This window comes from Camelus bactrianus, chromosome 20 (assembly GCF_048773025.1).
Source record: "Camelus bactrianus isolate YW-2024 breed Bactrian camel chromosome 20, ASM4877302v1, whole genome shotgun sequence".
In the NCBI taxonomy this organism is placed as follows: domain Eukaryota; kingdom Metazoa; phylum Chordata; class Mammalia; order Artiodactyla; family Camelidae; genus Camelus; species Camelus bactrianus.
In genome coordinates, this window is record NC_133558.1 from 21,310,603 (window position 1) to 21,334,173 (window position 23,571).

Below are 23,571 nucleotides of genomic sequence, written 5' to 3' on the forward strand. Positions count from 1 at the left end.
TGGACTCCATGTGAATTATATGTCAAAAATCACATCATGAGCCATCATTAAATTTATTTTAATGATATTCAAGCTGAAAACTCAATTAGATTCTCTTTTAATCTTGTTTAAAGCAAAGAATAGGAAACCACCTGACTTGCTAAAGGATTCATTACTCAATCATTAGAGTAATTTACTTCCAAAAACAATATTTCTAATATTTCAAATTGTACCTCTGTTTAGCAACCCAGATGTTTTTACATTTCCCCACCTTGGGAGAATGGCAAATGGGCAATGGTAAAAAAGGAGGAGAGAAATGAGAATTTGCACAACAGTTCTCATGCAAACCAGTTTTAGGAAAATGACATAGGAATAGAATATGTGAAAATGAATACCTTCATAACAGACCATGCCCTCATTCCCTTTGTAAGGTTTTTGTGTGAATTTTGGAGTCTGCACACTCCAGGGTGAAGACCACTGGACTAGGGAAGTGTAGTATGATTGTCAGCCGGCATGACGTCTACTTGAGATTTACCGTAAATTCAAAGTGAGACCAGCTAGTATGGTGGTGTGGTTCTCTTTCCCTCCAGATACATTCAGTTACGTGTGTGCAATGGCAGAGTTGGCAGAGAGTGAGGGCTTTGCCAAGAGTGCTGGGAATGGATGAAGTAGCAAAGGAGTCAAGGCTGTGTGCAAAAATAACATCAGGCTTATTGGTGAAGTCCAGTCAGGAAGGTGAGTACTAAAATTTCCAGTTCTTAAGGAGGAGCTCTTCCAGGGTAGCAAAGTGAGAAGAGAAGAGAGTCACAGATCAGGCTTTGGACAGTTCTAGGATTTAATGTCAAGAAACCATGGAGATCAAGAGTCATTTGAGAGGTAGGAAGGGTATCAAAAATTGTTGGGTCTTGGAGGTTAAGAGACAAATGTCCCAAGAAAGTGGAAGTCTACTTGTCATCTGCTGCTGCAAAATCAAATAAGAGGAAGTCTCTAAAGTTCACTATATTTAGTTACATGGAAGTTATTGGGGAATTTAGGGAGAGTAAGCCAAACAGATCTTTACATTTACTTCATTGAATTTTACTTTTCTTTTTAACAATGTGTATCAAACTATCCTAAAATTTCATGTCTTAAAACAACAGCCATTTAATTAGCTCACCCTTCCACGTGTCGGCAGTATGGGCTGGGATCATGTATACAATTCTTTTAAAGCAAGGTTCTCTCTTGTATTTGTTATCAGCTGCTGGTCAGTTGATAACTATGCTTCTGAAGACTGGCTGGGTGTTGCTGGAATGATAGGAAGCACTTCGGCCTCACGTCTTGTCATCCAGAAGACTAGCCTGAGTGTGTTTGCTGGCAGGGTTTCAGGACTGAGAGCAGAACGTACAAGGCTTCCTGAGGCTTACGCTCAGAGCTGGTATAAGGTCACTTCTATCTTGTTTTACTGACCGAAGCAAGTCACAAGGCCAATCCAGATTCCAGGAGTATGGAAACAAGGTCCACCTTTTGATGGAGTACCTGCCAAGACACACTGTCAAGAGCCTGGATAACAGGAAGTAGGGGAGAATTGGAGACAATTCAACACCTAGATGGATTCAGAATTTGGGATACAGAGTGTAGGGGAGAGAGAGTCGGCAATCATGGGGTTATACAAACCCACAAACAGCCCACAGAGCAAGTCAATCTGAACATGTCATGACCAGAGGAAACCAAAACCACTTCTGGCCTGTGCTGGTTAAGTGAAGCATTTCCTCCTCTTACTTCCCTGCATCTGTCTTTGATGGGTACGGTGGGACACTGAGGAAGGCTAAAAAGAGATGCACAAAGAAGCAGCTGGACACATTGCCTCTTTTTCCTAACACAGCTATCCAAGTCAAGCCAGTGATAGCTGGCCAAGAGAAGAAACTTCATTTAAAATAAAGTGTGGAGGACTTTCCAGAGGGAGATTGAGCAGATACACTCTGTGGCCTTCTTGAGTATTGTTCAGAGAGGAAGGAAGAGCTAGCCCCACAGGGCAGATTCCAAGAGACCATGGGGTAAAGGATAACACTATTATCAGATTACAATCTGCAAGTACACAGACGCATGTACTGCTACAGAAGTTAAAAACTACAAATTGTCGTAAGTGGTATAAAGGAAATAAACAGCATGAGAGAGAATTAGTGATATAGATAGTGGGGAGGCACTGAGTTCCTTGATGGAGAGGCCCGAAAAGGGCACCCCAAGGCGACTTGAAGTAAGACAATGAACCAGTCCCAGTGTTTCAGGCAGAGGGACTGACTAGTGTGAAGTCCCAAGCCAGGAAAGACCTTGGCATGTTTGACACCAATTCTTTTTCCTTTTTAACTACAATTTATGGGATAAAAAACACATTTTACTGCTGCAATCCAGAACACATACGTGTCTAAAACAAAAATTTCATGAAATTCTTCTTCTACATAAAATGCTAAAATGTACTCTGATATTTTATTTCACTTCAGAATCATTGAGATATAATTTGCATACTGTCAAATTCACCCGTTTCAGGTGTACAGTTCCATGTATTTTGACAAATGTATATAATTGCATACATCACCACAATCAAGATACAGAACACTTCCATCGCCTTCAAAATTCCTTCTTGTCCCTTTGTAGTGAATCCCCTTTCCCACTGTGAAGCCATTGGCAAGCACAGATCTGATTTCTGCTCCTATAGATTTAAAAAAATAGTTTTTCTTGATGTGTCTGCCTACATGTTTATTGATTTGGTATCATTGATTTTCTTATTAACTTTTTAATTTTTTATTTTTTTACTTCATTACATTTTTGTTTTGTTTTAGCAGGGAGGTAATTAGGTTTATTTAGTTATTTATTAGGAGGAGGTAATTAGGTTTATGGGTTGACTGATTGACTAATGGAGGTGCTGGGGATTGAACCCAGGACCTTGTGCATGCTAAGCATGTGCTCTACCACTGAGCTATACCCTCCCTCATCAATGATTTTTCTCTATTGTTTTTCTGTTCTCAACTTCATTGATTTCTGCTCTAATCCCCCTTATTTCTTCCCTGTTTACTTTGAATTTAATTTGCTCTTTTTTCCTAATTTCTTAAGATGGAAGCTTAGATTAATGATTTGAAACATTTCTTGTTCTTTAGTTTAATGTTTACATTTCCATTCAGGTGCCCCTTTACCTGTGTCCCACAAATTTTGATATGTTGTGTTTTCATCTGCATTCAATTCAAAATCTTTTCTAATTTCCCTTATGATCTCCTCTTTGACCCATGGGTTATTTGGATGTGTACTGTTTAATATGCAAGTATTTGAGAGATTTTTCAAATATCATTCTGTTATTGATTTCTAATTTAATTCAGTTGTAGTCAAAGAACACACTTTTTATGATTTCAGTTATTTAAAATTTGTTGGCAGGGGACGGGGTATAGCTCAGTGGTAGAGTGCATGCTTAGCATGCATGAGGTCCTGGGTTCAATCCCCAGTGTTTCCACTTAAAAAATTAAAAAAAAATTTTTAAACAACTTTATTGTGGTATAATTTCTGTCCAGTAAACTACACATATTTCAGATGTACAACTTGATGAGTTTTGATAGATATATACACCTATGAAACCACCATTTCCATCAACTCCCCAAGAGACGCAAATTTCAAAAGAGGCATGATGACTGTCCAGAATCTCTAAGTGTGCAGGGTCACCTCTGGTGCACCCCCAGTGTTCTATCAGACCTCTAGTGATGATGAGGTCCCTGGTGCTGCCACATCTCTGCCCCCATCACTGTCCTTTTACACCGAGCTTCTGCACAGAAGGACTTGGGTGGTGCATCAACCTCCTTCCACAGGCCTCAGCTCCCACTGCTGGGGATGTGGTCTTTATTGGTTCTTATCTTCTCCCTTGTTCTAAAGCAGAAGGTCTTCGCAGGGAGTTCAAATTTCCCCCATCCAGGTATAACTTGATTCATTTTGTTTTTTCACTCATTCACTTAATCAAAGTCAACAAATATTTATTTATAGCCAACTTTGTGCATCCACATTCCAAGCATGGGAGTAGTGGTGAACAAAAATTAGGTCACTGCCCTCATGCAGCTTGTGGTCCAGCTGAAAATACTAACATTAGTGAGACATTACAGTGAAATGTGAAGTGAGTTACGATAGAGGAAATAAAACGTGCTCTGAGAGGTATGGAACAGTGACATCTAATCTAGTGTGAGAGACAGTAAAGAGCTTGCTAAGGATGTGAAGTTCAGGATAAGAACTGAAGGATGAGTAGAAGTGAGTCCAGTAAAAGAGTGGTTGGTTGGGGGCTCATTGTTTTGTACAAATTGTTTCTAAAACATTTCATGAGATTATTATTACCTGGATACAGATTTATAACCAACATTAAAAACAAGGGGGGAGGGTATAGCTCAGTGGTATAGCACATGCTTAGCATGCATGAGGTCCTGGGCCTAATGCCTAGTACACCATTAAAAAAGAAATTAAAATAAAAACAACAACAACATACACCTTTCCAGAGAACAGATAAAGAGAGTATGCTTTCGAACTATTTTATGAGACTTAATATAACCTTGATAACAACATTAGACAAAGACGGTTCAAGAAAGGACAACTATAGGTTAATCTCACTGACAAACATAGGTGGAAAAATTCTAAACAAAAGTTTTGTAGACCAAGCCAAGCAGTGTGTGTGTGTGTGTGTGTGTGTGTGTGTGTGTGTGTGTGTGTGTGTGTACTTACTAACCTGACAATTAAAAAAAAACATAAATAGTGATCATGTTGTTTGTAAGGATTTGATTGTCTGCACAGAAAACCCAACACATTATCAGAATTGATAGGGGAACTTAGAAACATTTTTAAAAAGGAGATTAATAACCCAAACAATTAGTTTCCTTTATAGCAGTAGCAGATAGTAAGAAAATATAATTTTATAAAAGCTCTTTAGAATACAATAAAAAATTTAAGATAATTAGGAATAAATCAAGCAAAAGTGTTCAAGAAATTTTGGAGAAGAATTACAGCATTTTATTGAAAGACGCTAAAGAAGACCCAATAAATGCATTAATGGATAAGGAGAAAATATTACAATGATGTCAACTCTCTGCAAATTAATTTCTGCATCTAATTCAATTTTAATAAAAATTCTCAGTAACATTTTTTCTGGACTATATAGTATGTCACATCCATGATCTCTTTTAGTTTTTGTCATTGCCTCTCTATCTGCTCATCTGTCTGTGCGCCTTACTGGACAAGAACTTCAAAAAAGGCAGGGACCATGTCTGTCCTGTTCACTGCTATATTCCCAGCATCCAGCACAGGGTGACGTGTTGGAGGTACACCAGGCTCCATTCAGCTACAATTGGCCTAGAATAAGTGTGTCTCACACTAAATTTGCACCTTGCATAAAAATGAAGCAAGATGTTAACACTGATTTTTCTTTTATAACTAGGTTTTTCTGAGGACCAGTGGTCAGACAAAGGAAGGTGGTTCCCTAGACCTACTTTAAAGGGTGTATCTTCACTGGATCTTTGACACTGTTTTTTGGAGTGGTAATGGACTTTACATAGGGAGTGGCTGTCTCCTGGAAGGCCTGTCCACACAGATGGGGGTGAGTGATGCCTCCTTGGCAACTGGGCCTAGGGTGGGGGTCTTCATGGCTAAGGCAGGGACCTGGAAGAAGAGAGGGCACCCAGAGACCCCCTGGGCACCTTCCAACACTTTCCATTTCCCATTAAAGACATGACATTAGAATAGAGAAAACCAAATTTCTTTCTTCTAATCAAACCTCTAGCCCACTTAAATGACCAATTTTTTCTAAGTCTAGATATGAACATTTCCATTATGAGAAACTCTCCAGGATCTTCATTCATTGTGGTTTGTTGTAGTGGGATCTTGTGATACATGGTTAGAAATAATATTCCTGTTCAGCTTGAGATGAAACACGGATGATGCCTGGATTCTGAAGGTGCCCTCAAGCCCAGTGCCACATGGCCATTCTCAGCCCTAGTCTTGCTTCCCCTCCCAGTTTAGATCTGTGCCTTTGGCTGGATTTGGATAGTTTGGGAGAGCAGGGAGAGGAACAAAGAGATGACAGAAGAGGCTCCAGCCATCTGTTTGGAGTTAATGCCAGGAGTTCTCTTACTTTTCTGAGAAAACCACTGGGGAAATAATTACCACGTGGACAAAAAAATCTCTATTAGTCTTAGGGTAGGAAAACGCAAACAGGAATTTTCCAGCGACCCCCATCTGACTTTTGTGTCCTCAAAAACATGTCAATTGATATCATTTTGGAGGGGTATTTACTCCTTGGTCTCAAGGAAACCTTTTTTTTTTTTTAATTCTTATTTTTTTTTATTGAAGTGTAGTCAATTTACAATGTTAGTTTCAGGTGTACAGCAAAGCAATTCAGTTATACACATACATACATATCTATATTTTTTCAGATTCTTTTCCATTATAGCTCATTAAAACCTACACCTATACCTGTACCTGAACTTCTCCAGACTTCATATCAACAAAGTTCTTTTCTTGCAATGTTTCCTATTAGATATCACTGTGACCTGTAACTGATTTGAACCAAGACTGAATTAGTCTTTTATTTTGTAAAAATTTTCATGCCACACCTGTTACTGAAGTCTTCAAAATTACAATTTTCAGTGGCCACATTATATTCCACATGTTCTCAAATGCCTTTCTTTCATTGAATCCATCTCATTTTACAATCATACACTGAGTGATGTGGCTGTGTGTTTCATATCTGCCTCTTCATTTGATTGTTAAGTTCCCTAAGGGCAGGGTCATGTCAATTCTGGCTCAGGGTTGAATCACCAGCAGCAGCATACACAGTAGATGCATTGCTCCTAATATATATATTATATGTAAAACATACATGTTATTATAAATATATAAGTTCAATTTACATTACATAATATAGTTTTGTCATCTCCTATTTAATAATCATCCACTGGTGAACATTTTGGTTGTTTCCAGTACTCTGCTTATGTAAACCTTTTATGCACATTTCCAATTATTTCCTTAAACTAAATTCTTAAATTGGAGTGATACATTAAGAGGTGTTGGTACTTTCAAGTTTCCTGAACTTTTTTTTTTAATGGAGGTACAGGGGCTTGAACCCAGGAACTTGTACATGCCCAGCATGCACTCTACCACTGAGCTGTACCCTCCCCCCAAGTTTCTTGAACTTCTAGGAAAGAAGTACCAATTTATACTCCCAGCAATAATATATAAGAGTCCAGTTTGTTAGGAAAACATATTTCATTCTTCTCAGTTTCTTTTCATTCTATTTATCTTTTGGTGTAATATATTCATACGATGCAAAATGTGAAAGTACTCCTCCCTGCCCTGGCACACTTAGGGCTGCCTGGTGTTCGTGTCATCTTGGTCTTCACTTCCTACTCAGCCTAGACAATATGGAGGCTTTTTTTTCTCACCCCCAAAGGCTTCTTTTTTGGGGGAACAAAAGGCTAATGGTGCACTTCAGACCTAACGGTAGTTATGTTCTTTAATGGTATTTTTCAGATAATATGGTTTTAACTACACTTGTAAAACATTTTTGAGACTTGTTTTGTATATTTTCTTAGTAATACACATATTCATAAATTTTAGGATGTAAGAGTCGACATGTTTTAAATTATTAATTCTGTTGTTCTAAGTTTTTTTTTTAAATTGAAGTATAGTTGACATACAATCTTGTGTTAGTTTCAGGTATACAGCAAAGTGATTCAGTTATACATATATATTCTTTTTCATAGTCTTTTCCATTATGGTTTATTACAAGATATTGAATATAGTTCCTTGTGCTATACAGTAGGACCTTGTTGTTTATCTATTTTATATATATAGTAGTTTGTATCTGGTAACTCCAAACTCCTAATATATCCCTCCCCACCCATTTCCCCTTTGGTAACCGTAAGTTTGTTCTTTATGTCCGTTTCTGTTTTGCAAATAAGTTCATTTGTATTATATTTTAGATTCCACATGTAAGTGATATCATAAGATATTTTTCTTTGACGTACTTCACTTAGTATGATAATCTCTAGGTCCATCCATGTTGCTGCAAATGGCATTATTTCATTCTTTTCTATTGGTGAGTAGTATTCTGAATGGCACATTTTAAAAGTTATTTTCTAACAGATGGTTGCTGATGATAGAAATGCAAAAGATTTTACATATTAATATTTTTCTATATTGATTTTGTAATGCAGCAGCCTTGCTAAACTCACTTATCAATTCTATCTGAATTTTCTTTTGGGGTTGCTACACATGCAAAATTTCCTCTGCGATACTCACATACTTGTTTCTTCCCAATTTTTTCTATATTTGCTGTTGTTTATGGACTGTCTAAAACTTCCATTATTGTATTGACTAGGATTATTGACAGCAGGTATCCTTGCCTTGTTCCTCATCTTAAGAGAAATGGTTTCAACACTTCACCATTATTGTGCTGTGTGCTGTTAGATTTTTGAAGATGTCCTTTATCATGTTATGGTTTTTTTCTTTAGTATCAATGGATGTTGAATAGTTTGAGTCACTTGCATCAATTAAGATGAATAAACTTTTTCTTCTTTAATGCCCGTATTTCTCCTAGTCTAACATTTGTTTAACTTTCATAAATGTCTTTTGCTATACATTTCTTCTTGGGTTTCTTCTCTCAGTTCTCCTTACCCATCCATTAAACGTTGGTCCTCGCCCGTTTCCTCCCTCATTCCTCACTCTTTAAGCTCTTGCTTCTTGTAGGTTTCCTAGGACTCCGAGGCTGGGGGATGACGACTGGGTTTTCAGTCTGCTCCCCTCCCCAAGCACGTTTGAATCCAAATTAAATAATAGAAGATGGGTGGCTTGAGTTCCAGTTTGGCCAATCTCCAATTATGCACCAGGCCAAATCCCTTAGTTCCCTGCCTTTCCGTCTCATAAATCAGATCCCTGTCCTGTCTAGTTCCAGGATTGGTTGGAAACTCAGCTGAGTAAATGCAGTAGAACCACTCTGCAAATTATTCATAGGTAAGGAGTTATTGTTTTTATTACTAAGATTATTAGTAGTGTGAGATAACCGATATAGCTTGGATTTTGAAAGCTAATGGAATCTAGATCCATTCCCAAACAGCAGTGTGACCTTGAACTTGTTACTTAATCTTTCTAAACTTGTCTCCTTCACCTGGCTTGCAGATAAGAAACACAAAGCATTTGACACACAGTAAGAGCTCAGTGAACTTATTGATTATTAAAAGAGATCATGCACGTGCAGTTAGCTTGAAAAGCATAAAATACTTCATAAACGGAAGTAGTAAACCCTGCACAGGTTCTAGGCACAGAGGGACCCAAGCCAGTTCTCCAGCACCAGGAACTGCGCCCAGGACATAGGAGGTAGGGTGAGGCGGGTGACTGCAGAGAAAAATCCTCTTCCCCTGGGCCTCGAATCCCCATTGTCGGGCTTCCATGGAGCGCCAAGCTGTATTAAAGGTCCCTAAGTTTGGTGAGAAGTGCCAAAGTGACCGGTGAATGGGCAGACTCGGCCACTCATATCAGCGCGGAGGATCCAATTCCACTTCCGGGATCGGTTTTAAGTCGCAGGGATGCCGTGCGCTACAGCCTCAATCACAACGATCCAGTTCTGATTAGCTAACGAGTGCACTTCCTACTGTCGTCGCTACGGGGCGCTCGCCCCACCCCGCGCCTTGCTCGGGTCCTTGTTTGCGCACGCGTGATTCCTTTTTTTCAGCGTCCCCGCCCCTACACCAGTTATGTTCCGGCGGCGTGCTCCAGGCAATTTCTGACGCACGAAGCGGCGGCCGGGAGCCGAGCGGAAGTCCAGTGCGACTGCTGCTAAAAGACGGGTTGGGTAAGACAAGGAAAAGTGGAGCCGGAAGTGTGACTAAACCGCCTGCCTCTCCGGCGCGGGGGAAGCAGGAAAGAGAAGGAGCTGGCTGGGAGGGGTGTGGCCTAGGGAGGCGGAGGGCGCTGCGATTGGCCCTCGGCTGTGGTGACGGCGACGATTGGCCCCTGCGTGCGGAGCGAGGTGAGAAGGGTAGCGGCCGTTAAAATTCAAAAGTGGCGGGTGTGGCGCGGAGCTGGCAGCGCCGAAGGCCCGAGAGCGCGTGCTCTGTGTCGCGAGCTGGCGAGAGAACGCAGGTCCCGGGAGCCTTGGCCCCCTGTCCTCTTCCATTGCGCTTCCCCGGCGTGTGTGGCACGGAGCTGGACATGGAGCCGCAGGTGAGTAGGGGCCGGCGCGGGGACGACAGCTGGCCGCTGCCGATGCAGACGTGCTGATGAGCTCCCGAATCCCGGAGGGTCAAGATCCAAGCACCCTCACAAGGTTGACGAGGATGAGGAATGGAGAGTGGAGAAGGCAGGGAGCAGTCCCAGGAGGTCAGAGGGCAAGTCTACCTGCCTTCCCTCAGCATCCTAGAGTACCCTGCGCCCTTGCTCACTTTCGTGTTTCCAGGATTTTCCATTTCGAATTCTCAGGCTTGTCTGGACACATTCCCATCTGTCCATTCCTACGTATTATTGCAGTGTGTTATTGAGAAGGGTGAGGTCTGAGATGACCTGTACCTCTGGGGAAATGGTGCTGAGGCCGTGTCCCTGCTGACGTCCTTTTGTGTCACCTCTTTACTGCCGCTTTGAGGCGTAGGAAGGGGAGAGAGAGAGTGATGTGTCCTGAAGTACTCCTCATTCTCTCTCCTTCCCCAGGTTTTGTAGAGATCTCTGCTCAGTGGAACTGGATAACTTAGTTTCTTCTCTTATCAGCGCCCTTCTGCACCGCACAACCACCTGCAGCCTCCCCTCTCCAGTGGAGAGAGCTGTGTTTGTGACAGTGAGAATGGATTGACTTCTGGTGTCAGAAAAGGGCTCCTCCATGAATCCTCTGTTTACTAGTATTTCCCATTCAGATTTATCCAAAGTCAAGTTTCAACTTGAAGAGATACTTTGTATCCTGCCAGCCAGAGGGCGGAGCAGTGTGATGCGACAGTGAAAAATAATAGAAGCCTTCTCATATCTATTCATCATCAACTATTTACTGGGCACTATGACTATGTGCTTGAGGCGCAGCAGTGAACAGGCAGAGATCTCTGTCATGGAGCTGACATTCTATTGGAAGGCAGACATATGTGATAAGTAAATTATATGATGCTGTTACGAAGGTGATAAGTGCTATGGAGAAAAGGCAAAAATTGGGCAGATTAAGAGGGGGAGGGGAGGCCAACTGGCAGGTTGGTTAGACGGTTAAGTAGGGTGGTTTTAGTAAGCTCCATTAAGAATGAAGTGAGGTGGAAATGGAATGGAGTGGGAAGTTGTGGGAAGGGAAGTCAGGTAACCGAGATGGGAGGTTGTTGATCCCATTGCTTCTTGCTGTTGTGAGGACTTTGACTTTTACTCCCAGTGAGATGAGGAATCATTGGATGGTTTCAAGCAAAGAGAGACAAGATCTGTCTTAACGTTTTAAGAAGACCACTCTAGCAGCTACTCTAGACTATAAGGGAGCAAGGATAGAAACAAGGAGGCCTATTAGGAGTGGGGCAGTTTTTCTCAACTTTCACATTATTGGTATTGTATTGTTGGGGGCTGTCCTGTACATTGTGTGATGTTTAGCAGCACTCCTGGCTTTTACCCACTAGATGCCAGTAACAACCCATACCTAATCATGAACATCAAAATGTCTCCAGAGTAAAGTCATCCCTAGTTGAGAACCAGTGGAGTATGGTAATCTAGGTGAGAGATGATGGTGACTTGGATCATGGTAGTAGCAGTGGAAGTAGTAACAGGTGGTCAGATTCTCGATAGATTTGGAAGATAGAGTCAGCCACGTTTGCTGATGTTAGGTGTCATATGTAAGGGAATGAGAGGACTCTGAGTGTTTAGCTTGAGCTACTGAAAGATGGAATTATATCAACTGAGATGGAGAAAGCTGCAAGTAGAGGAAATTTGAAGGAGGGTTGGACATCAGGAGGTCAGATTGGATGTGTTAAGTTTGACGTACCAATTAGATTTCCAGGTGGAGACATTGGGAAGGCAGTTCCATATGAGTTTCTGGGCAAGGTCTGGGCTGGAGATAGACATTTGGGAGTTGTCAGCATATGAGGGTATCTAAAGCCATGGGAATGGACTATGTGTAGATAGAGAATAGAGAGACCACCATGAAAGTTTGGAGAGATGAAGAGGATCTACCAGTGAGGTAGGAAAGCCAAGAGGGGATGGTCTCTCAGAAGCTAAATGAAGAGAGTATATTTAGGAAGAGAAGTGAACAGTTTTATCAAATGCTGCTGAGGGGTCAAGAAACACAAAGATGAAGAACTGATTTAGCAACACAGGGTTACTTGTAACCTCGAGAGCAGTTTGGGTGGAATGGTGGGAGTGAAAGCCTGATTGGGACAGGTTTAGGAGAGAAAAACGCTTTTAGGTTGGAAGCAATAATAGCACATGTTGTATGCTGATTGGAGTGATCCAGGAGAATGTGAAAGTGATGGTGTAGAGGAGAGAAGAAAGGATTGCTGGAACTCTGTTCCTGAGTAGGTGAGAGGTGTGATGCGAATGTGGAGGGGTTGCCTTAGCAACAGGGCAACCATCTCTAATCCTGGGAAGTGGGTATTTCCAGGAGGGGTTCAATGAAAAGCTGTTTTTATAGAAGGTTAAGTGCTTATGCTTATTGTGGAAAGTTGGGAGCCATCATGTCTAGCTTTATAGAGCGGAGAAAAATAAATACTGCACTCCATGGAGTTGTCCTGAATTAACAAACCTTTGAACACATTTTCTGAACCCACACAAATCCCAGGGAGATACATCTTTAGTAGACCCACTATGATAGTGTAGAGAGAACGAAGGGCACAGTTTATTTTAAAATTCAGTGGGTTTTTTTCCCCTCTGTTTTATTTAATGGGGGGGAGGTTAGATTTGTTTGTTTGTTTATTTTAATGAAAGTATTGAGGATTGAACCCAGGACCTCATGCACGCTAAGCATGAGCTCTACCACTAAGCTAAATCTTCCCCCCCAAAATTCAGTGTTTGAAATCCTTAAAGAAAAATTGGGGTTTCATACTAGATTTGATTCAACTGAATTAAAATAAGCATTCTTTGTACATATTTCTGCAGGTGGCAGGAAAAAGAATGCCACCTCCTTTTTTTTTTTTTTTTTTCCTTTTTATTTGTATAGGAGCCAATGGTTTGGATGTATCAAAGTTCGAGTATTTCCCTGCTGGTAGACATCTAATTTCATTTCTTTAAAAATGTATTAAGTCCTGCTGTGTAGCTGACATTGTACCAGGCACTCTGGTTATATATAGTTGTGTACAAAACAGATATGTTCTTGTGATGCTAATAGTCTAACGTAAGGAAAAGCAATAAACCAACAAAATTTAAAAAACCAAGATATCATAATGTTTCAGAGTTTTCTCTATAGTGATGCTCTGTGAACATCCTTGAATATATCTCTTTGTATCCCAGGTAGCTCAGCCTCACTTTCCCAAAGTTGAATTTAGTATTTCTTAAAAACTAGCCCTTCAGGTACTCTCAGATCTTTCCAGATTATTTCTTACAACTGCCTGTGAATCTGCAATGATTTTAAAATGAAAAGTTTAATTAAAAAACAAAAGACAACAAACCCAGGTTTTCTGCCTGTGATCTTGGCTAATGGCACCATGGCAGGCACCTTGGAGTCAGCCTGGACTCCTCCATCTCCCTCACTGCCTGCGCTCTACCTCCCTCCCCTAATCCAGCTCCCTGTTAGGTCAGTACTTGGTTTCAGTAATCCAGCCCCTCTGCTAGCTCCCCACTGCCCGGAAGTCTCTTTGATGGATTTCTGCTTAGCCTTCAAACTCATAGAACATCCCTTCCCAGCTGAATTCCATGAGAATTAAACTCTAATATCCTAAGGCATCCTTTATATCTAGTGAATTAACTTCTCTCTTAGGCACCTAGAATAGTAAGATCTGTTTACATCCTTGGGAGAACTGAGAAAACAGATCATTTTCTGTGGAGCTTAATGCTTTTGTACCCCCAGCTTGGAAAGGCTGCCCTAGTAAGTAAGCTCTGAGAAGGCAGGGACTTTACATTTATTACTCTTGCCCCAGGGCCTAGAACAGCGTCTGGTCCAGAGCAGTCATTCAACAAACCTAGTGCAATGAATCCTTGTTGAATGAATGAATGGATGGATGAAGGAAGGAAGGATGCCATCCCGCTGCCTGTGATAACCCTCATCTTTTATTTCCATTCAATCTTGCATTGCTAACAGTTCATTTTTTCAGTTCAAATCTAGTCATACTATTCTCCTGACTGAAAAAACATCAGGGTCCCTCTTGCCACCAATAAACCCCAGACTCTCTATCTCGGCATACTGACTGCCGCAGTCTTTTCCCTTCTGCCTGTGTTTTCATCTGTGTACATCCCTGTGTTCATTTGAACAGAATAATTTGTCATTCCTCGCATGCACCCCTCCTTGCTTTCTGCCTAAGCCCATTAAGCCAACTCTTTCTCATCCTCAAGGTTCGGCCTAAAAGTACCTTTCAGAATTGTCCCTTGACAGTCTCCCTGTCCAAACTGGATGCCCACCCCCTCCTTTGGGATCCTTTTATGATAGCACTCAGTAAAGATTTAATTATCTCTTTAAATGCTTCTCTTCCTCTGCTGTCCCATGAGCATATTGAGGGCAGGGACAACATCTGTTACTCCAGAATCCAGATCATTTTCTGGCATATCACAGGCACTTTGTAAATATTGAATGAATGAAGTAAACTGAATGGCAGAGTGAGACTGGCCTTGGCATTAAGTGTTACCTATAGTGAAAACCAGAAGTTGATTCCACACATGGGGCTTTCCTAATGGTGGAATAGGAATAGGGTGACCACTTGTCCTGGTTTGCATAGGCGTGAACTGGTTTTAGGACAAATACTTGTGTCCCAAGTATTTGGCAAACCAGAATGGTTGGTTACCCCAGGTAGGACTCACCATGGGGTGGACATAGTCCCCAGGCACCGAACTGGGCTGCTTAGAGGAGCAGATCTTTCTTTCCCTCTGCCCCCACCTCATACCTATACTTAGGTGCTCTTGAAACTGGTCATGGCTACTACCTTCTAGTCTTCTCCAGGCAAGTCAGCCTATGTACAGCTCATTATTATTATTCACAATAGGCTCTCTCATATATTTTTCACATGCCTGATCAGAAACTGTACCTAGCTCTCCACATATGCAGGGCTAAAGCCTAAACTACCTCCTAGCTTGGCATCAGTGCCCTGCAAGGCAGTGTGGTCTAGAGGTTAAAAACATGGCCTCCAGTGGGAGGGATAAATTAGGAGTTTGGGATTAACAGATACATACTACTTTATAAAAGTAGATAACCAACAAGGTCTTACTGTGTAGCACAGGGAACTATATTCAGTATCTTGTAATAACCTATAATAATGGAAAAAATCTGAAAAAAGAATCTGATAATATAATATATAGAGAGTGAAAGAACTGAATCACTTTTCTGTACACTGTAAACTAACACAACATTGTAAATCAACTAGACTTCAATTAAAAAACAAATACATAAACAAACATGGCCTCCAGAATGAGACTGTCTAGATTCTAACCCTGACTCTGCCTTTCACTCAGCTGATGACCTCAGAAGAGCTATTTTACCCCTCAGTGCCTTCCTTCCCTCCTCTGCAAAATGAGGCTAATAATAGTAGCTCCTCAGGGGGCTGCTGTGAGGAGTAAGTACATGGATCCATATAAAGCATTTAAAACAGTGCCTAATAAATGTTACCTGCTCCTCCCACCCAGTCTTCAGCCTTGTGTATCTTCCAACTTTCTCTGTTGGTTTCCCAGCCATCCCATGTGCAGCTTAAGATTTTGCCTTCCACAAGGAGTGTTGCTTTTTCTCTGCTTGTTTCAGTACTACCGTTAAAGTTAGCTGAAGTCCAATATCTGTCTGGCTTTTCCCTTTGAGAATGCCCCCTCTTTTGTGTTCTTTCCCCCCTCTCTCCGTGGTTTTTGGCTGGCACATAATCTGTGAGCCCCAGTTGGTGGCACAAGAGGTTCTCAGTTGATGCTTGTTGGCAGCAATATTGAGAATTAGGCTGTAGGGGGTGGGGGCAGGGGGCAAAAAAGGGAGTTCTTAGAACATTTGGGTCCCAGAGTATTGTCTTCAGGGTCTCTCTCTTCCCAGCAGAGGTCCCCCTTGCTGGAAGTGAAGGGGAACATAGAGCTGAAGAGACCCCTGGTGAAGGTGGCTTCCCGGCTGCCTCTCCCAGGAAGCAGGCGTAAGAGGGGGCCTGACCAGATGGAGGATGCCTTGGAGCCTGAGAAGGTGAGCTGTCTTTGGAAATCCGCACGCGCGTAGGCGGGTGTGTGTGTTTGTGTGCGTGTGTGTCTGTGTCTTTGTAAAACAATCAGGGAGGGTAACTGGATTCCAACCCACCCTTGTCTTTCCCCCAGAAAAGGACACGAGGCCTGGGCACAACAACCAAAATTGCCACGTCTCGCCCCAGAGCACCGGTCCTCACCACAGTGCCACCGACACAAGGCCAGACCGCAGGTGGGCTCCAGGGGTGGACAGAGGCCAAGGGCACAAAGGCCAGTTCTCTTTAATTCACTTTTTTCTTTTCTTTTCTTTCATTTTTAGCTTATTTTGAATAGGTAATACATTTCACTTGTTTAAAAATTCCAAAGGCACTAAAGGTGTTATACAGTGAATAATCTCCCTCCTGCCCGTGTACTCGAGCCACCCAGCTTCCCTCCCCAGGGGCAACTCTGTGTCCTTCCAGGGATAGTCTACGGGTATTCCAGCAGTTATGGGCATGTTCCCCAACATTTTTTACACAAATGGCAGCATCCTTTACACATGATTTTTCCCCCTCCTGCTCTTCTTGCTTATCTTGGTCCAGCTTGTCTCTTGGCATGTTGGTCCTAGGAAGGATATCTCTAGAGTTATTCCAACTCAGGGGAAGAGGGAAGTTACCTTATTTCTAATCTTCTGAAAAAGCAACCCCTCTGCCGCTGGCCCAGCCAGAGTACGTGCCACCCTGAGAATCACGACTCTGCTTTTCTTCTCTCCCATCTCCTGGCAGCTCCAAAAGTTCCCAAAAAGACAGGACCCCGATGTTCCACAGCTGTTGCCACAGGTAACGGTGCTTAAGAGCTGGGGCTGAGATGGGATCTTGTGTAATGCATGTCTGTGTGGAAAGGGAGAATGATGGGAGTGGAGGGACACTGGTGCTGTAATTCTGTATGTTGCCTCCCATTTCTCTAGTGTTGAAGAATCAGAAGCCAGGCCCTGCTGTTCCTGCCCAGAAGCCTGGCAGTAAGTGACAAATATAATCATTGGGTGAGAGGCTGGGATAGGGAAGAGGAGATGGTGAGTACCCAGAAAAATCCTTCTGGTCTCTTCCCTGTCTGGAGGGGAAGGAGATGTAGCCTTAGGTGTGGAGCCCTGAAAAGCTAGGAGAGAGGAGAGGTAGAAGGCCAGGACTTCCTGACCTTTGTCTCTTCTGTGCCCATCTTAGCAGCAGCTGCTCCTCCAATGGTGGGAGGGAAGAAGCCCGGCAAACGTCCAGCCTGGGACTTAAAGGGTCAGTTATGTGACCTAAACGCAGAGCTGAAGTGCTGCCGTGAGAGGACTCAGATGCTGGCCCAGGAAAACCAACAGCTGCGAGACCAGCTCAGGGAGGCCCAGCAACAGGCCACGGCCCTGGGGGCAGAGCGGAGGGTGCTGGAAGAGGAGTTGGTCAGGGTCCGGACCCAGGCCGAGCAGGGCCAGCAGGAGCTGGGGAACCTGAGTGCCCGTGTCCTAGAGCTAGAAGAGCGGCTGGGCACGCAGGAGGGCCTAGTGCAGGAGCTCCAGAAAGAACAGTTGGGATTGCAGGAGGAGCGGAGAGGCCTGGCTGCCCGGCTGGAAGAGCAGGAGGTAAGGGCCAGATTTTCACCTAACGCTGACCCTTCTTTCTAGGTTACCCTGAAGTCACTTTGGGCTCAGAATCTCTGACCATGTCTCTCCAGCAGTACACGGCTGTCCTCTACCCTTCTCCACCCCAGCCCGCTCCTGATTCTGTCGTGCTTTCTGTCCCACTTCACCCTGTCCTGGCTGTTTTCATTGCTCCCCCTGGATCTATGTCTCCTCTGTTTCTCCATCACCCTCTCTTTCTTTCTGTCTTTCCTGATCAGAAATCCTCATGCATTCTCTCTCCCTCTTCTCACCCACTTGACTCCTCGGTGAGCACCAACTAGATTGAGTTACTTGCAGTCTCTCAAATGACTCAGTTCTCCATGCAGCATTTTGCAGATGCGCTTCCTTCTTTGTGGGATATTCTTGCTCTGCTCCATCCTTCCCTTGGTGTGTCACTCCCGTACTTTCAGTTGTCAGCCTAGGTATCATATTCCTCGTGCCCCTTCTGGATATTCCCATAGCATTCCTCTTCTAGTACCATCATTCTGGTTTTTTTGTGTCCTCCTTTATCAGACTGTGAAGTCCTTGGGGGCAGGGACCAGCCTGATTCCCACCCCTATCCCATCATGACTTGTTCTTATTCTTGATTGCATCTCACCCTCTGCATCTGTTCTGTTCTGGGCAGAGGAGGCTGCAGGGATCAGAGGCGGCTCTGTTGGGCAGCCAAGCAGAGGTGGCATCTCTGCAGCAGAAGACTGCAGCCCAGGAGGCCTTACTGGCTGAGCGGGACGAACGTCTCCATGGGCTAGAGATGGAGCGCCGACGGCTACACAACCAACTACAGGAGCTCAAAGGCAACATCCGTGTATTCTGCCGGGTCCGCCCTGTCCTTCCAGGGGAGTCCACCCCACCCCCTGGCTTCCTCCTGTTTCCTCCTGGCCCTGGCGGGCCATCTGATCCTCCAACGCGACTCAGCCTCTCCCGGTCTGATGAGCGGCGTGGGACCCTGAGTGGGGCACCAGCCCCCACCACCCGCCATGACTTCTCTTTTGACCGGGTATTCCCACCAGGGAGTGGACAGGACGAAGTGTTTGAGGAGATTTCCATGCTGGTCCAGTCAGCCCTGGATGGCTACCCAGTATGCATCTTTGCCTATGGCCAGACAGGCAGTGGCAAGACCTTCACCATGGAGGGTGGGCCTGGGGGAGACACCCAAATGGAGGGGCTCATCCCTCGGGCCCTGCGGCATCTCTTCTCTGTGGCCCAGGAGCTGAGTGGCCAGGGCTGGACCTACAGCTTTGTGGCAAGTTACGTAGAGATCTACAATGAGACTGTTCGAGACCTGCTGGCCACCGGGACCCGGAAGGGCCAGGCGGGTGAGTGCGAGATTCGCCGGGCAGGGCCGGGGAGTGAGGAGCTCACTGTCACCAACGCCCGATATGTTCCTGTCTCTTGTGAGAAAGAGGTAAGCACTGAGGGGCACTAGGCCTGGAAAATGAGGAGACGTGGGCAGGGTGACACAAGATGGAGGTGGACAGAGAAGGGAGCAGGAGAGAGTTGAAGGATGAGGTGCTACGTTCAGTTTGGGCTGGTGGCCAGTGAGGTGCACCTGCCTTAATAGGACCAAGGAACCAAGGAGAGAAGTGATGCTTCTGCTGAAGCGGATGCCACTAACCTCCTGCCTGTTGATCTCAGGTCTCACTTCCCACCACTCTCCTTACTGCTCCTCAGCCATGCTAGCCTCCTGACTGTTCCTCAGCTCACTAGTCACACTCTCGGGTCAGGGCCTTTGCACTTGCTATCTCTTTTGCCTGAATGTTCCTCTCCTGGAATGGCTTGCTCCCTCGCTGCCTTAAGATTTTAAGGCACTGAGGCCATCTCTGGCCATCCTATCTGAAATTACAACCCTTACCCCATCCTCACACACTCTGATTTTTCTGTTTTATTTTCCTCCTTAATTCTCTTAGACATATTATGCATTTTACTTATTTATTTTGTCTTTTGCTGGCTAGAAAGGAAGCTCCAACAGAGCAGGTGCTGAGTCTTATCCATTGCATACCTGACATCGCTATGTACTGACTTCCTGCCCGCCTTTGCTTCTTGCTGCTCCCCATCCCCAGGTGGAGGCCCTGCTCCATCTGGCCCACCAAAACCGGGCTGTAGCCCGCACAGCCCAGAACGAGCGGTCATCACGCAGTCACAGCGTGTTCCAGCTGCAGATCTCTGGGGAACACACTGGACGAGGCCTGCAGTGCGGTGCACCCCTCAGTCTTGTGGACCTGGCTGGGAGCGAGCGGCTAGACCCCGGCTTAGCCCTCGGTCCTGGGGAGCGGGAGCGCCTTCGGGAAACACAGGCCATTAACAGCAGCCTGTCCACCCTGGGGCTGGTCATCATGGCCTTGAGCAACAAGGTAGGAATGGGGTGGGGACAGATGGAACCTGGGGAGAGGTTGGGGCTGGCCATGCTGAATCCTGCCCTGTCGTAATCACCTGTCCCCCCAACCCTCTAGGAGTCCCACGTGCCTTACCGGAACAGCAAGCTTACCTACCTGTTGCAGAACTCTCTGGGTGGCAGCGCGAAGATGTGAGTGGAAGGGGTCAGGTGGGAAATACGGTTAAAGGTGGGAAAGGGGAAACAGTGGAGACCAGGTCCCAGCTCTGCCCGGTCACTGATGCTGGGGCCTGGCCCCTCTCTCTCTCCACAGGCTCATGTTTGTGAACATTTCTCCCCTAGAAGAGAACGTCTCTGAGTCCCTCAACTCCCTACGCTTTGCCTCCAAGGTGCGGTCACTACCAATCCCAGCCTTGTCAGGCCTCCTGGTGGTTGTAGGCTTCTCCATCCTGACTCTCTGTCCTTCAGGCCAGGGGGGACATTCATCCAGAAAGGATTTACATTTGCCAGGCATCTGGAGCACTACCTACTTGGATCCTTTTTTTTTTTTTTTAATTATTGGCTTTTGGGTATTTTAAAATAAGTATTTAAAAATAGGTAGTTGAAAAGTTAAAACTATATAGAAAGCGAAACACAACAAATGAGGTGTTTTTTTTTTAATTTTTTTTAAGGGGGGAGGAAATTAAGTTTATTTATTTATTTATATATTTTTAAATCAAGATACTGGGGATTGAACCCAAGACGTTATGAATGCTAAGCACGCCTTCTACCACTGAGCTATACCCTCCCCCACCCCCAACAAATGAAGTTTTACCATAGCCCCTGATCTACCCCATTCTCCCCACCTGCCCTAGTAGAGGTAGTCATTTTTATCATTTATCATTCTGCTTATCCTTCCAGTGTTTCTTTTTGCAAATACAAGCAATATGCATGTGCTTTTCCCTCCTTATATAAGACACCTCTCCCCCTCTCTCTTTCATATATATGTTGTCCTACACCTTTTTTTTTCCTTTTTTTTTTTTTGTTTTTTTGATTAACAAGACAGCCCCAGGATTGCTTGCCACCAGCACATGGAGATCATCCCATTATTTTTACATCTGGCTGGGACTCCACTGAGTGGATGCACCAAAGTTTATCCACCAGTTCCCTCTACTGGACACTTGGATTTTTTCTACCCTTTTTCTATTACAAACAAGGCCATGTTGACCAACCCTGTATATATGTCATTTTGATTTTTTTTTTTTTTTTTTAGTTATATCTAACTGTCTAGGGAGAGATTCTTAAATGGGATTCCTGAATCAAAGACAGGTTTTTCAGACTACTCCAAATAGTGTGAATTCAGGCTCCAGTCCCCACAAGGGTCAACTGTGTCCATGGCCTTTAATTCTCTAGGAGACTCAAGCTCCCTCCACTATAGTTAAGTCAGGAAGTTTCTTTACTGTCTGCCTCTGGAGGGTGATTTTTTTTCTCCCATTTTTCATTAGCCCTACGGTGGGTTCTGGCTTTATTCAGGGTCTCTGATCAGGCATGCCCTTCTGCTGCACTCTTGCCACCATGGAAGTCATCAGCCACCTTAGCACCCTGCCCTGGTCTACTTTAGTCAGGATTTCCCTTGCTATCTTGTAAGTTCAATTAAATTTCAATTAAAATTCTATCAACATCATTAACACTCAACAACATGAACTTTTTAATGTCCTCTGATACCCAGTTTATGTTAAATTTCCTAGTCGTCTTAGAAATGTCTTTTATACGTTAGGTTTGTTCCAGTCAGGATCAAAGCAAGGGCCACTTATTCCACTTGGCTGAAATTGTCTCTTAAGTTTCTTTTAATCTATAATAACCTCACCCCCTTTTATAGCATTTATTTGTTGCAGTAGGGTCATTTGTCCTATGGCACATACCATATTCTAGATTTGGGCTGGTTGCTTCCTCTTTCCTCCACAGTTCTTGTTATCTGGTAGTTAGATTTAGACATTTGATTTGAATTGGGTTCAAATTTCTTTGGCAAGAAAACTTAGACGGTGTGATATACTTTCTAATGCATCATATCAGGAGGCACCTTATATCTAGTTGTTCCATTAATGATGTGAAAATTGATCATCAGATTTGGGTATTGTCAGCCTGATCTATCTATTTAAAAACTATCAACTTTTTCTCCTAGTGATTTTATCACACAATGATATCTAGATCGATTATTGGGGAATTTTACTCTGTTTGTTTGTTTGGGTGAGGAGAGGGGAAGGTAATTAGGTTTACTTATTTATTTTTAGAGGAGATACTGGGGGTGAACCCAGGGCCTTGTGTATGCTAAGCATGTGCTCTACTACTTGAGCTATACCCTCCCCACTATTACTGGGGAGTTTTTAAATGATGGTTTTCTGGTTTTCTCAGTTGTTCTACACTTATTAGTTATGATTCTTCTATAAAGAACTTCCATTGCCATCTATTTGGTTATTCTGAAATTCAGTTCATATAGGTAAGATAGGGTAAATGCTAGATTCTTTGTCAGTTTTCAGTATTATAAATTGATATCCTGGCAACTTCCAAAGGTAAACAGTGAGGTTTTATCTGGGAGGTAACATTTTACAGATAACTGTATTTTTGGTATATAACCTTTGCAGTCATTATTCTTTCTGATACTCAAATTGCCCATTTTTGACCAGTGGAAGCTCCAGCTTGGCTCCTGTGTCCTTTGGACAGGTCCCCAGTAGTCTTTACTTCAGATCCATCTTGTACATTTCCTGCCTTAGACTTGGAATTATTAATTCTCCAAAGAGCCTTGGTTCCTAAATGAGTGTTACTTGTTTTATCTAGCTTATTAAAACCATTAGTGGTGGGAGGGCTTTGGAGTCTCTAGTTAACTGTACTGCTAGAAACGGAAGCTCCTCTCTCTGCTCCATCCCTTCTCAGGCTTTTTCCCCTCTTCCATACCTAGTATGCCTCCTGGGCATGGGAGACCTCTGAGACCAGACTGAACCTGCTTTTAGAGGCCCTTTTTCAGGATTGTCTGAGGGCAGCCCTGTTATTGGGAGTTGGGAAGTGATTCTGGGAAAACTGTTTCGGTTACTCCGAAAACCTTTTAATCCTGTCTATCTAAACCCCCTGTCTGCAGGTGAACCAGTGTGTTATTGGTACTGCCCAGGCGAACAGGAAATGAAGACGGAGCTAGATCCTCTGTGTGTGTGTGTGGGCGCGAGGAAGGGGGGCTGGTGGGGTGTTCTTTATTGTGGGGTGCTGTGGTATCTGGGCCTATTAAATAAAGAAGAGTTTTTTTGGTCATTTTTTTAAATAAAGGTTTTATTAGCGGTTGCCCAGTAAGGGAAATACTTTTCATATCTGT

General features: G+C 43.7%; 1 protein-coding gene across 5 annotated transcripts; it reads left to right on the forward strand.

The window, feature by feature from the left end:
- Positions 1–9,675: 9,675 nt before the first annotated feature.
- On the forward strand, positions 9,676–23,510 carry KIFC1 (kinesin family member C1). 5 transcript variants are annotated; one of them, XM_010949084.3, is made up of 11 exons: positions 10,004–10,191; positions 16,127–16,264; positions 16,393–16,492; positions 17,025–17,078; positions 17,207–17,257; positions 17,460–17,860; positions 18,525–19,304; positions 19,960–20,250; positions 20,350–20,423; positions 20,545–20,620; positions 23,344–23,510. In XM_010949084.3, exons 1-11 carry the CDS (start codon positions 10,180–10,182, stop codon positions 23,386–23,388), a joined length of 2,022 nt encoding a protein of 673 aa, XP_010947386.2. In that variant the 5' UTR covers positions 10,004–10,179; the 3' UTR covers positions 23,389–23,510. The 5 variants fall into 5 exon arrangements, with proteins under 5 accessions (XP_074204595.1, XP_074204594.1, XP_010947386.2 ...); XM_074348494.1 differs by lacking the exon at positions 10,004–10,191 and adding an exon at positions 9,676–9,820 and having other exon boundaries at positions 20,545–23,510; XM_074348493.1 differs by lacking the exon at positions 10,004–10,191 and adding an exon at positions 9,843–9,997 and having other exon boundaries at positions 20,545–23,510.
- Positions 23,511–23,571: the final 61 nt, after the last annotated feature.